The 15,352-nt window shown below is 44.7% G+C and overlaps 1 protein-coding gene across 1 annotated transcript in view; it reads right to left on the minus strand.

Moving 5' to 3' along the window:
• Window positions 1–8,135: 8,135 nt before the first annotated feature.
• The window catches only part of LOC142742359 (inhibin beta C chain-like), a 31,590-nt gene continuing 24,373 nt past the window's right edge, over window positions 8,136–15,352 (minus strand). Inside the window, exon 3 of the mRNA XM_075851995.1 lies at window positions 8,136–9,813. Coding sequence (XP_075708110.1) covers window positions 9,077–9,813 — 737 coding nt within the window. The 3' untranslated portion in view covers window positions 8,136–9,076. The remainder of the gene's footprint in view (window positions 9,814–15,352) is intronic.

Consider the following 15,352-nt stretch of genomic DNA (forward strand, 5'->3'; position numbering starts at 1 on the left):
CCGGTGAGTCTCCATGTGGGAACGCATGGCTACCTAAGGGTGATTTATCTGCTATTGATTTAGTTTCTGCTGTAAAGGATCTGCCAGGCACAGCTTCGGCTTTAACTCCCATAGGTAATCAGTCTACACCTGAATCTACGTCTCTGAGACTGACTCCATCTTCCACCACTCAGGATGGCAGGCTTAGGAGTGGGAGAGCCTATCGCAGCCTGGCCAGACGGAGCTAGCTCCCGCCCTCTGTCTATTTATACCTGCCTTTCCTGTTCCTCCTTGCTTGTGATTCTTTCCGTGTGGTTTCCTGGCCCAGCTACAGCTCCTAACTATTTGATCCTGCTCCACACTGACCCTGGCTTACTGACTACTCTCCTGCTCTGTGTTTGGTACCTCGTGCTCTCCTGCTTTGACTTGGCTCGTTCACCACTCTGGTTGCTCACGGTGTTGCCGTGGGCAACTGCCCTTTCCCTTTGCTTTGTATTCCCTTGTATGTTTGTCTCGTGCATTTACTGAGCGTAGGGACCGCCGCCCAGTTGTACTCCGTCGCCTAGGGCGGGTCGTTGCAAGTAGGCAGGGACAGAGTGGCGGGTAGATTAGGGCTCACTTGTTCGTTTCCCTACCCCCGTCGTTACATCTGCATTAAAAAGCTTGTTGGATGGTTTGTGTACAAAAGGCAGAGCTTCGGTTCCGTTGGTTTCGCCAGGGGGGGCTCAGCCTCCACCTGAGCGGGCGGCCAGTATGTCTGGCTTGACATTCCGTGATTCGCTGTTTTGTGGTGTTGCTCCATTAGGTACTCACCTGTCGGCCGAGATCAAGGACAAGATATGGGCACATGACTTTGTGGATGTTTGGTCCTTGGTGTCGGTCGATCATGTGACGATAGATAAGGAGCGTGTTTTCGAAAGAGGTTCGGAGAAAAAGGTAAAAGTTGCGAAAACTTTTGGCAATTGGCTCCAGGGTTTTTCTACCTTGGCTCATGTCATTTGTCAACGTTTTCCGGAAAAAGGGGCCAAACTGTTTGTGTATGTAGACACTATATTCAGTGCCCACAAATTGCACGGAGGTGCAGCTTGGTGGAGATATGACGAGGAATTTCGTCGTCGGTTGGCTTTGACACCTGACATTGGTTGGGCGTCAAAGGTGACGGACGTGTGGTTACAGCTAATTTTGGCTCAAAAGCAGGCTCGGCCCTTTCAGGCAGGAGCCGCAGTTTCGGGTTCAGCACCCGGTATTGCGGCGCAGCGCCCAACAGGAGCATGTTGGCTCTACAATGAGGGACATTGCAGGTTCTATTCTTCCTGCAAGTTTCATTATGAGTGCTCCATCTGCGGGGGTGCCCATTCCGCGCTTCGCTGTTTCCGACGGGCAAAACAACCTTCCAAGGTGGGTCCTGCCGTTGCAGCGGAGAACTCCGGTGAGCGCTCTCGCGATGGAGCCGTGGCTCGCCAGGTATCCCAAGAGACAGGAAGCAGACCTGTTAGGTCGGGGCTTCAGTGAAGGTTTTTTCATTCCGCATGTTTTTTCTTCGGTTTTGATGTCAGATAATTTAAAATCGGTGAAAGAAAACATGTGTTTGGCACGGGAAAAAGTGCTGAATGAAGTGTCTTTAGGCAGGATGGCGGGCCCCTTTGAGGAGCCACCTTATACGAATTTACGGGTTTCTCCTCTTGGCTTGGTCCCCAAAAAGGAACCGGGGAAGTTTAGGTTGATTCATCACCTTTCCTTCCCTCGCGGGGATTCGGTCAACGATGGGATCTCCAGAGATGAGGCTGCAGTGTCTTACACGTCTTTTGATGTGGCTGTGCGGTTGGTACGGGAGGCAGGCGTAGGTGCCTTGCTTGCTAAATCGGACATAGAGTAAGCTTTTCGTTTGTTGCCTGTGGATTCTGCCTGTTTCCATTTGTTGGGATGTCGTTTAGATGAGCAGTTTTTTGTAGACATGTGTTTGCCTATGGGTTGTGCCATCTCATGTTACTATTTTGAAGTTTTTGGTTCCTTTCTGGAATGGACAGTTCGTTTCAAGACAGGTATTTCTTCAGCCATTCATTATTTAGACGACTTTTTATTCGTAGGTCCAAGTGATTCAGGAATATGTGGTTATTTGCTGAAAACCTTTCGAGTTTTAATGTCTGAATTTGGTGTCCCGATAGCAGAGGACAAGACGGTTGGTCCGGCCATGATTTTGTCGTTTCTGGGTATTGAAATTGATACGCAAGAGATGATTTTCAAATTACCTGACGACAAGCTTGTGCGTTTGCTTTCTACCATTGACGAATTTGTTTTATCAAAAAAGGTTACCCTGAAGCATCTTCAGTCACTGTTAGGGTTGCTGGTTTTTGCTTGCAGGATCGTTCCCATGGGTCGCGTTTTCTCTAGACGCCTATCATTGGCGACTAGGGGTATTTTGCGGTCACATCATTTCATTCGTGTCACTAGGCAAATGAAAGATGATTTGCGTGTGTTGCAGACTTTTTTGCGATCTTTTAATGGTAGGGCGATTTGATAGTCTGAGGAGGTTTCCAGTTTTGAGTTACAGCTGTTCACAGATGCTGCTGGCAGTGTCGGTTTCGGCGCGGTTTTTGGAGCGGAGTGGTGTTTTGCACGTTGGCCTGTGGGCTGGAGTAGTATGGGTCTGACATTGAATTTGACACTTTTAGAACTCTTTCCCATTGTGGTTGCAGTAGAATTGTGGGGTTCAAAGATGTTGAATAGTCGCATACGTTTTTGGACGGACAATATGGCAGTGGTGCAGGCTGTTAACAATTTGTCTTCTGGATCATTGCCGGTTTTGGCGTTACTTAGGCATCTAGTTCTACGTTGCATGCAATGGAACATTTGGTTTCGGGCCACACATGTGCCGGGTGTTGAGAATAAAATCGCAGATGCCTTATCTCGTTTGCAGATGGGGGTCTTTCGGGAGCTTCACCCGGTAGCACGGCTGGAAGGGGCGCGTTGCCCGGATCACTTATGGGCCCTGGTCAAGGGGAACTTGCCCGGCTAGTTCAAGGTTCTGTGGTACCAGGTACATGGCGGAGCCATAATAAGTCTTGGGCAGAGTGGTTGGAATTATCTGGCGGGGTTTTTCCTACAAATGATGAGCAGCATTATGAGGTTACGTTGGAGCATTTGTCTCGGATGCGTACTAATGGTTCTTCGGTGTACACGGTTTCAAAAGGTTTGACTGGTATTGCGTTTATGTTGAAGTTGTGGGGTTGTACTGATGTGACTAAAATGTTTGTTATTAGACAGGCATTGAAGGGGTGGAAGAAGGAGCATGTTGTGAAGGATGCTAGGAGGCCCATTACGTATGCTTTATTACTAAGAATTCTGACGGTTGTTCCGACAGTTTGCTTTGATCCTTATGAGTCTGTTTTGCTACGTACTGCTTTTTCTTTGGCCTTTTTCGCAGCATTGCGGGTGAGCGAATTGGTGTCACCGAGTGCAAAGCGGTTTGGGGGTCTTCTGTTTGCGGATGTTTTATTGGAGGAAAAAGTGGTCCGGGTATGTGCGAGACGGTCCAAGACTGATCAGATGGGCGTTGGTGTTTGGTTGTGTGTGAATTCATTGGGTGGTGAATTCTGTCCAGTTCGTTTGGTGCGTGAGTTTTTGTCTTTTCGAGCTGATGGGGTTCCTTTCTTGATACATTCTAATTCTTTGCCGCTTACTCGATTTCAATTTGGAGCCGTTCTTAAGTCTTGTTTGGAGCATTTGGGCGTTGATCCTTCTGAGTTTGGGACTCATTCGTTTAGAATAGGGGCAGCCACGGAGGCTAATGCTTTAGGTATGGGGGAGGAAGATATTAAACGTCTGGGTAGGTGGAGTTCAACTTGTTATAGGTCCTATGTGCGTCCGGATCTGGTGTTTTGATTCTTTCCTTGTCATTTCAAAACATCGGCCGCAAGTATGGATAATTTGCCATTCTTTTATTTTCTGGGCAGCTCGTCGGGCTGAGTATCGGCCTTTAGGCTTCAGTCTTGGGGTGTCATCGGCCAGGGTGCACTGGAAAGTTATCAGAGGGCTGAGGTGGGTTCAGCTGTTGCCATTAATAGTTGAAGTTAGTCGGGAATGCCGCGGTCCAATTGTGCTCGTTATACATGTTGGGGGAAATGATTTGGGGAATGTGAAATTGTTTGAGTTGTTGTCCCTTATCAAGGCTGATTTGGGTCATTTCAAACAGCTTTTTTCTGATTGTGTGATTGTTTGGTCCGAGGTGATTGCACGAACTCATTGGCGAGGAGCTAGAAGTGCTGTGGCCATCGAGCGGTCAAGACGGCTGTTGAATGTTCGTATTTCCAGGTTTGTTCGTTCCATTGGGGGGGTAGCAATTCGTCATTTGATGTTGGAAGGTGACAATGGGGACTTATTGTTATCTGACGGCGTTCATTTAAATGACATTGGGATCGACATCATGCTGTCGGGTCTGCAAGATGGAGTGGAGGCTGGTTTGGCATTGTGTGGTGGGGGTGGTCGGAGTACCGCGTAGGTGTTCGCGGTATCCTCCTTGGCGGAGATAGGCTCTGAAGAGTAAAATCCGGAGAAGAACCTACATGCGCGCCGCTTCACAGTGGGCGGCATCACAGGAGATGTGAATAAATTAAGTGGTTACTTCAGGGCCATGTGATACAAAAATGTTTGGTTGTGTTAAATAAAGCTGTGGCCATTCCCACATTCTCCAAGAAACAGGTTTCGTTGCTTTATTTGTTTATTAAATTGGGTAATCAGAACCGATAAAAACACAGGGACATATACAAAAACACCGAAAAAGGCCATACTTACAAATGGATACAGCCAGGCCAGAAATGCTGATGAAAGGGCGAGCAGGTGCTTTAAATAATAATAGCCACTCCCACTAGTCTTGAGGGGAGTGGTGTGTGGTGCATGGGATGTGTAGTAAGAAATAATAAATGAATAGTGTGTGTGCAAGTGTAATACTATAAGTGAAATATAGGGGGCAGTAATAAATGAAGTGCCTCAATAGAAATAAATGGATAATGGAGTGCAAGTGAGTGAAACATGGAGGGATAGTGTGTACGTCATGAGGCACAACGTATATAGCCAGGTAGAAGCCTATTTGTGACGCCTTGATAATTCATAGAGCGGGCTACCCTGCTTGCTATGCCAAACAACAACACACCATGCTCTCCCAGCATCAAAGACCCGGCTGTGTCCAAGAGAAGCGAATATACATAATAATGAAAAATACCTGGGGTATTGGTAATCATTTTGGCCAAAAGGACGCAAGCTCGCAATCCACGACAAGGATCCCCAGACTTGCGAGTCCCTAACTCCTAAACTGGAACAGAACGTTCCTGATGCACAAACAGAACCGATAAAAACACAGGGACATATACAAAAACACCGAAAAAGGCCATACTTACAAATGGACACAGCCAGGCCAGAAATGCTGATGAAAGGGCGAGCAGGTGCTTTAAATAATAATAGCCACTCCCACTAGTCTTGAGGGGAGTGGTGTGTGGTGCATGGGATGTGTAGTAAGAAATAATAAATGAATAGTGTGTGTGCAAGTGTAATACTATAAGTGAAATATAGGGGGCAGTAATAAATGAAGTGCCTCAATAGAAATAAATGGATAATGGAGTGCAAGTGAGTGAAACATGGAGGGATAGTGTGTACGTCATGAGGCACAACGTATATAGCCAGGTAGAAGCCTATTTGTGACGCCTTGATAATTCATAGAGCGGGCTACCCTGCTTGCTATTGGGTAATGATGCGTCAGCGACACTTAATATGGGGATAACATTAGTACATGCAGTCTTGAGGCACTAAATCAAATAGAGAAAGTGCCTGGGACTGTATGTGATAGGGGGAAAGAAGGGGGGGAAAAGTGCGGGAAAAATCAGGAGCAGGGATTGGTGGGACAAGGGGATAGAGGAGGGGTTAGGAGCAGATAAATAGTTGAGGTCAAGGGCAGTTCACCATCTTACCTGCTGGAGCTGCAAACGTCCCTCCCGCCCTCCCTCTTTAGGTAAAATTTGGGTGTGTGGTTATGGTGTTTCTCTGTCTTTTAATTTCTTTGCTTTCCTTTGCCATGTCTCTTATGGCTCGTCAGCTTCTTGCCTTTTTTCTTTGCGTAGGCGTGTTTCTGTGGTTTTTCTTAGTTTTTTCAGATGTCACAGCAGGCGGAGATAGGCTCTGAAGAGTAAAATCCGGAGAAGAACCTACATGCGCGCCGCTTCACAGTGGGCGGCATCACAGGAGATGTGAATAAATTAAGTGGTTACTTCAGGGCCATGTGATACAAAAATGTTTGGTTGTGTTAAATAAAGCTGTGGCCATTCCCACATTCTCCAAGAAACAGGTTTCGTTGCTTTATTTGTTTATTAAATTGGGTAATGATGCATCAGCGACACTTAATATGGGGATAACATTAGTACATGCAGTCGCAAAGTCCAGTAAACAAGTTATATAGAAAAATGATTATTTTGCAAAATCTTGCACTATATTATTTTTTCTATATAATTGGAGGTACACTTTAATCTACCTCTAGAAAATTATCCCAAATATGTTATATTGGTTTTTTTCAAATGTTTTTTCTTGGATAGCAGTTGTTTTTGCCTTGCTACACTACCATGAATACCTTTTTAGCAGCACTTTGGATGTTCTTCTGGGATATTACGTGACTGTGCCTCAAAGTAATATTGGCAAACCCGTAACTCGTTGGAAAATGTACTACTGATACAAGTTTCCTCCATTTAAATATAATATCTTTATGACTTTCCTGATAGTTTGGTTGACTAAAGAGCCTCAGATATAGTTTTATAAATATATTTCAACACATTAGTTTTCATCTTTTTTGCAATCTCCTTTAATCGTGACAGTGTGCTTTAATCTTAGGCCTTATTCACACAGACATGTCTGTATTGCGCGCGCAAAAAATGCTGCGTTTTGCGCGCGCAAAAGGTCCGTGTGTCATCAGCATATGGTGATTTTCGCGCAGCCGGCATCATTATGACACTCTGTTTTTATGTTTACAAACAGAAAAGCACGAGGTGCTTTTCATTCATTTATTTTACTACTGTTGCGCGAATCACGTGCGGCACCCGGAAGTGCTTCCGTGTGCCGAGCGCGATTTGCACGCACCCATTGACTTCAATGGGTGCGTGCTGTGCGAAACACGGGCAAATATAGGACATAGGTCACAATGATGTGAAAGTCTTCTATCAAATTATAGGAAGTGTTTAGTTGCAATAAATGAGGCAAGGATTTAAGGGGTAGTTGCATAATCACATGGGTGATTTGGTTGTTGGATCTTTTTTTTTCTATCTGTGAGCTGTTCTACTTGTGGGCAGCATATTATAAAGCAGTAGGGGCTAAGAAGATTGATTTATTAATTTTGCGGGGAGAGATTAAATGAAAATTGTCAATTATTAATTTACTTCCCTGGTCACTGGACATTTGAGTCCAGTGGGCAGTCTCACTCCATGATTGGCAGCCTGCACTGTGCGAGTGTGCATACAGAGATAGCTGTCAATCATTGTGTAGGACCACCTACTTGACTCAAAAAACTCACAGTGAGCATCAACAAAAGTCAGGTTATATGGAATCTGTTTCCGCAGAACATTATATCATTCTATTGAGCTCCTCCTGCTCTATAACATGCTGAAGATAAAGCACCATGCTCAATGTGATAGGTTTTCTCCAAATAAAGGCAGTAATAATTCTAAACCTACTGTATGTTAAGTGATTAAGGTTCCACTTGTTGAATATTAGATTTTGTTTAAAGTTTGTGATTCTCCACTACAACTAAAATACAAAATGAAACAATTTTGCAAATAGATTTCAGTTTAAAAATTCTACAACTCATTTGTAGAGCTATGTATCTCAATGGTTACAGACTAATAAATGCAGAATCAAACTAGACATAGAGTTTATTTGTGGTCTGTAACCATGGAGACACATAACTCTGCATAGTAGCTGTAGACACAAAATAGTAGAATATTATTGATCAAGACCATTTACAAACTTTCTTTATGTTTTATTTTGGTGCATTGGAGCAACAACAAAAAAAATGGTTATGTATCTTCAAAGATCAAAAACTGTTCAATGTGACAAATCTGTAATAACAGGGGATATCGGAAAAAAAAAAAAAGCTTTTTACATCACAAAAAGTAAAACCAACATAAGATTGATAATATTTTAATTGTAAAATAATGTCCAAAAGATAATTTATCTGGTTAGTTACATTTACTAGAGTGTAATACAACTACACATTTAGTATCTTTGTGGAATCCATGGCGTAACCCCTCTCAAGTTACCCATTTTACAAAAATAAACACTTTGTTGTGGAATTCCGCAGCAGACAGTTTGTCCATTGGTTTCCACACCTTTTTTGTTATCTTCGTTCAGACATTGCGGACAACTCCGCTGCGGACCATAGGCTGCGGTGCGGAATTTGGTGTCCGCAGCATACACTGGCTGTTGCAGACTTGATGCGTACTTGTGGCGGAATTTCTCCATTGACTTCAATGGAGTTGCAAAATTACGCAATGAAATCCGCAGATGTTGTGTGTTGCGTTGCGGATTGCTTTCATCAACAGGATATTTCATCATTCTGGCTGGACTTATGTGTTTCGAGGTCTATACCCAGACTGAGATGGAATGTTTTAAAAGAGAGCAGGATACACTCTTCACCTGAATCCGCAACGACTAATCCGCAGCAATTTACTGCACATTTTAGGCAAAGGCACAACGGAATCTGCAACTCATTGATGCGGACAGTGTCTGCAGAAATCCGCCACGTCTGAACGTGACCTTAAAGTGCATTACCACATTCATCTTATGGGTTAGCTCATATCGCCCTGAAGAATTTCCACCTACTGGCTTTTCCTGCTTGCAATATCCAGGGCATCAAAAACCTGATAAAGCAGTAAATGAAAGTAATAATAACACGTGTGCTCATTTTTTTCCCAGCTGTTTTCTCTTTAATTTATGGATTTCCCCTCTAGTGCCAACAATTTTTGATGCTGATGAACATGAAAAGGAAGGTACAGAATATGCATTTAAATAATTTAAAAACTGTTTACGACAGGCTCACTTGAAAAAGGAGGTGAATGAACACATGTTAAGTGCAGCCACAGCTTTCCACGATCATATCGGGAATGTCTGCCTTGACAATGGTGTTGTTGATGTCAAAGTAAAGAAATGAGAGAGGCCTTCGTTTTGTTGGAACACAACACAGACTGAGATTAGAATATGCATTGTTTGCTTTGATGAGGCTGAATATAGCCGTATGACTTGACGCTGCAATTCCTGGCGCTCTGGCCAGGTGAACGGGACACCTACCTTCACATAGATTCATGAAATAACCCTTTGGGCTAATTATCCAGTCATTCCAGCCAATATCTTTAAAGGCAATGTAAAATTTTTTCAGGCAACAAATTTGCATGTCACTAGTGCACTCCGTAATATGTCTCCGAATTCGAGAGTACTCTTGTTTATTGTGAACTTTTAATGCTAAAAATGGACGATGGACATGGCTAATATTATCCATTTTAAGCGGATTCTGACAGTCCAGACACATCAGTTCTATGTACATATTTTCTGTTCCCTCGTTGAGGGCTTTTCCAGAGCACATTTGTAAAGGAACCATATACCAGCCACCACTTACAGCTGTAGCCTGGGCTGTTCCTTTTATCGAATAGGCCTCAGGCATGAATTTACAAGTCACTGATAGGGTTATCTTGTTGCGGGATGTAGTTTTTAGATACAACCACATATGTGCCTGGTGTATTTCCTCTCGGTTGTCTTTATCAGTAGATAGATGAAAATGAAGAACACTTCTGACACCATTTGAGTTATCTGCATATAAAATAATGTGTAAACAAGGGTAAATAAATGTTAACCTGTGGTGTAGTTTTAAGGACTGTTAGGCTATGTTCACATGGAGTATTTTGGGGGAGGAATATCTGCCTCAAAATTCCGTTTGGAACTTTGAGGCAGATATTCCTCTCCCTGCACGCCGATTTTCGCGGCAATTATCGCGCCGTTTTTCGCCCGCGGCCATTGAGCGCCGCGGGCATAAAACAGCGAGATATACACTTTCTCCTGCCTCCCATTGAAGTCAATGGGAAGTCAGAGGCGGAAGCGCCCGAAGATAGGGCATGTCGCTTCTTTTTCCCGCGAGGCAGTTTTACTGCTCGCGGGAAAAAGACGCCGACGCCTCCCATTGAAATCAATGGGAGGCGTTCTCGGGCCGTTTCTGCCGAGTTTTGCGACGCGGCTCCCGCGTCAAAAAACTCGGCAAAATACCCCGTGTGAACATAGCCTTAACTACAAATTATTTTTTATTTTTCATACATATTTGGGAAAAATCTGAGACTGAGAGAAAATATTTTGACAAACAGTGTTTTGCATAAATATTTGCTCATTATATGAAACCCTTCTCGCTGCAGCCACTTTTGACCTTCCTAACAGAGCCTCATTTTTCAAATCTGACATGTTTCATTTTATGTGAATATAACTTTGGAACGACTTAGGCTGGGTTCACACGTGGCGGAATTTCACTTAAATTCCGCTGCGGACACTCCGCAGCGTTAATCCGCAGCGGAGCCGTTTGTCCATTGACTTACACTTTAATTTAGCAGTGTTCGTTTAGACGAGGCGTAAAATTCCGCTGCGGAGCATAGGCTGCGGAGCGGAATTTGGCGTCCGCAGCATGCTCTGTCTGTTGCGGAGCAGTGGCGGACTCATGGCGGAATTTCTCCATTGACTTCAATGGAGATTCTAAGTTCCGCAATGAAGTCCGCAGCTGTCATGCACATGTCATGTGTGCTGCGGATGCGTCTTGCTTTTTTAACTTGACATTTCTTCATTCTGGCTGGACCTATGTATTTCTAGGTCTACAGCCAGACTGAGGAAGTCAATGGGGCTCCCGTAATGACGGGAGCGTTGCTAGGAGACGTCAGTAAATAGTCACTGTCCAGGGTGCTGAAAGAGTTAAGCGATCGGCAGTAACTGTCTCTGCACCCGGGACAGTGACTACCGATCCCAATATACATGTATCTGTAAAAAAAAATGAAGTTCGTACTTACCGAGAACTCCCTGCTTCTGTCTCCAGTCCGGCCTCCCAGGATGACGTTTCAGTCTAAGTGACGGCTGCAGCCAATCACAGGCTAATAACAGGCTGCAGCGGTCACATGGACTGCCGCGTCATCCAGGGAGGTCGGGCTGGATGCCGAAGGAGGGACGCGTCACCAAGACAACGGGCAGTAAGTATGAATTTCTTTGACTTTCACAAGGGAAAGTGCTGTCCCTTCTCTCTATCCTGCACTGATAGGGAGAAGGGAAGTACTTTTACCGCAGTCCGCAGCAGCTAGTCCGCATCAATTTCCTGCACATTTTGTGCAGATCCGCTGCAGAATCTGCAACACAGATTCTGTGCGGCATTGATGCGGACAGTTGCGGAGGAAATCCGCCACGTGTGGTCATGCCCTTATCCAAGCGATTCTGAGATAGTTTTCTCATGACACATTGTACTTTATGTCAGAGGTAAAATTTGGTCGATACATTCATTGCTTATTTGTGAAAAACACCAACATTTTGAGAAAATGTGCAAAAATTTGCATTTTTCTAAATTTAAATATATCTGCTTGCAAGACAGATAGTAATACCACACAAAATAGTTACTAACTAACATTTCCCATATGTCTACTTTACGTTGGCATAGTTTTTTGAAAATCTTTTTTTTATTTTTCTAGGACGTTACAAGACTTATATATTTAGCAGCGATTTCTCACATTTTAAAGAAAAATTCAAATGCCCATACATTAGAAATCCCCCATTTTTAAAACTGCATCCCTCAAAGTATTCAAAGTATTCAAAACAGCATACACAAAGTTTCTTAACCCTTTTAGGAATTTCCTATTTGTGGGGTGGAATAGGAAAAAAACAGTACTTCCTCAATCTTTTAGGGGGTTTTGTTTTTACGGCATTCACTGTGTGGTAAAAACGGCATGTTAACTTTATTCTGCGGGTCAATACAATTACGGTGATACCAAATTTATATAGCTTTGTTTATGTTTTACTACTTTTACAAGGAAACAACTGATAGGTAAAAATTAAATTTGAGTTTTGTCACCATATTCTGAGAGTCATAACTTTTTTTGCGGGGCGAGCTATAGTTTATATTGGTCCCATTTTGCGGTACATGAGACATTTTGATCACTGTTTATTGCATTTTTTGTGGGAGATGTAGTGACCAAAAAACAGCGATACTGGCGGTTTTAATTTTTTATGGCGTTCACCGTGCAGACTAAATAATTATATATTGTAATAGTTCTGATTTTTATGGATACCTCGATACCAGTTATGTTCATTTAAAAAAATGTTTACATTGTACTTAAGGGAAAATGGGAAAAGTGTTTTTTTTTTAACTTTATTTTTTTGTTTTTTATTTATTCAAAAAACGTTATTTTTATTTTAATGTTTTTTACATTTTTTATTTTTTTTTACTGTTTTTTACTTTTTTACCCCCTCTTGCAGTATGTCGTGATACTGACACTATCTGGCAGGGCTTCATACGAGTACAAAGATGGCAGACCTGGGGGCCTTCATCAGTGATTCCAAAACTTTAGTGGTTCATGGTGTACGAATCGCAGCACAATAGTGATTATCCGTGAGCGTCGGACTCCGTTTCACAGATTACAAAAAGGATCACTCGACCTCAGGAGGGCTTCCCCATAATTACTTTCGGGTAGCCTTACCGAAATGAACTGCGGTTATACCTCCCTCTACCCATATATATTGATGTCACTATAACATTACCTGCTGGCTTGGCATTAAAGAGCTTAAAAGGGGTTGCTTTTTACTTGGATACAGTCCTAGAAGACATCAAAGAGTCAGGCACAGGTTTTCAGGGCACTTTAGATTCGCAACAAATTTATTCGACCTAATCTAATCGGGCGGCCGATTTGTCCGAATCTGACCCAAAACAAATTTGGGAAAATTCCCTCATCTCTATTATGAATAGATTCAACAACTATATTTTAAGTTTGTTTCTACATTGCATACTGAAATTTGCTGACTGTGGAATTTATATTACATATAAATTACTATGATGTTTGTTCAATTTTTCAGTGATTCTTAGGCCTCATGCACACGACCGTAAAAACTCCCGTTATTACGGGTCGTAATTACGACCCCTAATAACGGGCTCATAGACTTCTATTGGCGACGGGTGCCTTCCCGTTTTCTCACGGGAAGGTGCCCGTGCCGTTGAAAAAGATAGAACATGTCCTATTTCAGGCCGTAATAACGGCACGGACAGTCCATAGAAGTCTATGGAGCTCTCGTAATGACGGGTGGCTACATGTGTGCACCCGTCATTACGGCAGCGTTGCTAAGCGACGTCAGTAAATAGTCACTGTCCAGGGAGCTGAAAGAGTTAACTGATCGGCAGTAACTCTTTCAGCACCCTGGACAGTGACTACCGATCAGTATAAACCTGTAAAAAATAAAAATAAAAGACTTTCATACTTACCGAGAACTTCCTGCTTCCTCCAGTCCGGTCTCCCGCCCGTTGCCTTGGTGACGCGTCCCTCTCGACATCCGGCCCGACGTCCTGGATGACGTTTCAGGCCATGTGACCGCTGCAGCCAATCACAGGTCAATCACAGGCTGCAGCGGTCACATGGACTGCCGCGTCATCCAGGGATGTCGGGCTGGATGTGAAGAGAGGGACGCGTCACCAAGACAACGGCCGGGTAAGTATGAATTTCTTTAACTTTTATTACAGAAAAGGCTGTCCCTTCTCTCTATCCTGCACTGATAGAGAGAAGGGGCTGCCGATTTGTGCAGTGCTATTTTGCCGCCAAAAACGTGCCCGTAAATACGGGTGGAATACGGGTGACACCGGACCCATATTTACGGGCACGGGTTCGTAAATACTGGTGCAAAACGGGTGGAATACGTGTGACACCGGACCCGTATTTACGCCAGTATTTACGGGTGGGAAAAAATACCGTCGTGTGCATGAGGCCTTAGTGTGTTAGAGAAATTTACTACAAAAGCAGACCTGGATACCATTCTGCAGCAAGTCTATACTTCCTATATTTATCACATGACATGGCTCACCATTGCTGATGCATCATAAAAAGTAACATTAATTTTTTAAAAATGTGTGGGCTAGCATATCAAGTGAAAATAGCATACTATTCTGTACTTCTGTATTCTGCACTTTCTTAAAAGATATGGCCATTTTTGCAAACAACTTTTTTTTTTTGCTACAAAGTAAGCCCAACGTAATGTAGGCGCTGGCGTAATGGAGAGAGAGCATGACAAGGTGGTTTGGGTATAGCTATAGTTAGAGGCTAAGTTGGAAGGGGGTTAAAGGGATAAGCAGAAGGAGGTTTGGCATAGGGGTGGATCTTTAAGTTGAGGGAGGAGTATGGGGTATATAAGCCCTGGTGGGATAGAGGCAGCCCACTTTCCCGCCGGACAACAGAATAAGGAATTTTCAGTGCAGTGCAGTGTAGTGTGTTTAACTTACCTTCAGCATGGATGGTTCCCTGGAGTCCATGATGACCAGGATTCGAGATGCGGCGCTGCTGCATGGCCCTGGCTGGAACACCACTTTGCTGGGGCTCTGCCTCCTGTACTTGCGGCTGGAGTTTCGGGTGTGGAGGGACACAGGAGTCGACGTTGTAGGCCTCCGGAGTGGCATTCCCCTGAGGTAAATCCTCAGTCCCGTCGGCGCTGTGAGAGCCCCACCAGGGACCCTCCTCCTCCGGTTCCTAAGCAGGCGCCATGCTTGGGGGCTAGGAGGTCAGGGAGGAATCCCGGCAGGCGGGTGGGATTGGAGGTGGCAGGAGGAGTTGGGCAGCGGCCATCCTCCCTCCTCCTGTCTTCAACGTCCAGACCGGAAGTGGCGGGGGACCGAAAGTGACGGCACTCTCCAGCGCTGATGTGCTGGGCGCTGGAGGAGCTCAGCAGACGGAGTCAGGGCATGCATGAGCGGCCCGCTGGGTGCGGCAGACAGGCTCTTTGGAGAGGAGATCGTCGCCTCCTGCTGGAGCAGGGAGGCATGCTGCAGGGACCGGAGGTACCCGATCCGGGAGTCGTCTTGACGTCGTCGCCCCTTCTGGTGAGGGGGGGGTCGGTGGCCATCTTCCCCAGGACTTGTTGTCGGGAGATGCAGAGGATTCGGAGGATAGCTTTGCGGATACAGATGATCCTGGGAGAGGGGACTGCTTGTCTCTTTATGCCACGCCAGAAGCAGGTGGTGGCACTTTGGACGGGCCGGTGTCGACTGGGCCTTGTGCTACTTCAGCCAGGACATCTACGAGCTGCGGGGCTAGGGTGGTGCTGGACCATGACCCCCCTGGAACACCGCGATCGGATG

This window comes from Rhinoderma darwinii, chromosome 2, assembly GCF_050947455.1.
Source record: "Rhinoderma darwinii isolate aRhiDar2 chromosome 2, aRhiDar2.hap1, whole genome shotgun sequence".
NCBI classification, from domain to species: Eukaryota; Metazoa; Chordata; class Amphibia; order Anura; family Rhinodermatidae; genus Rhinoderma; species Rhinoderma darwinii.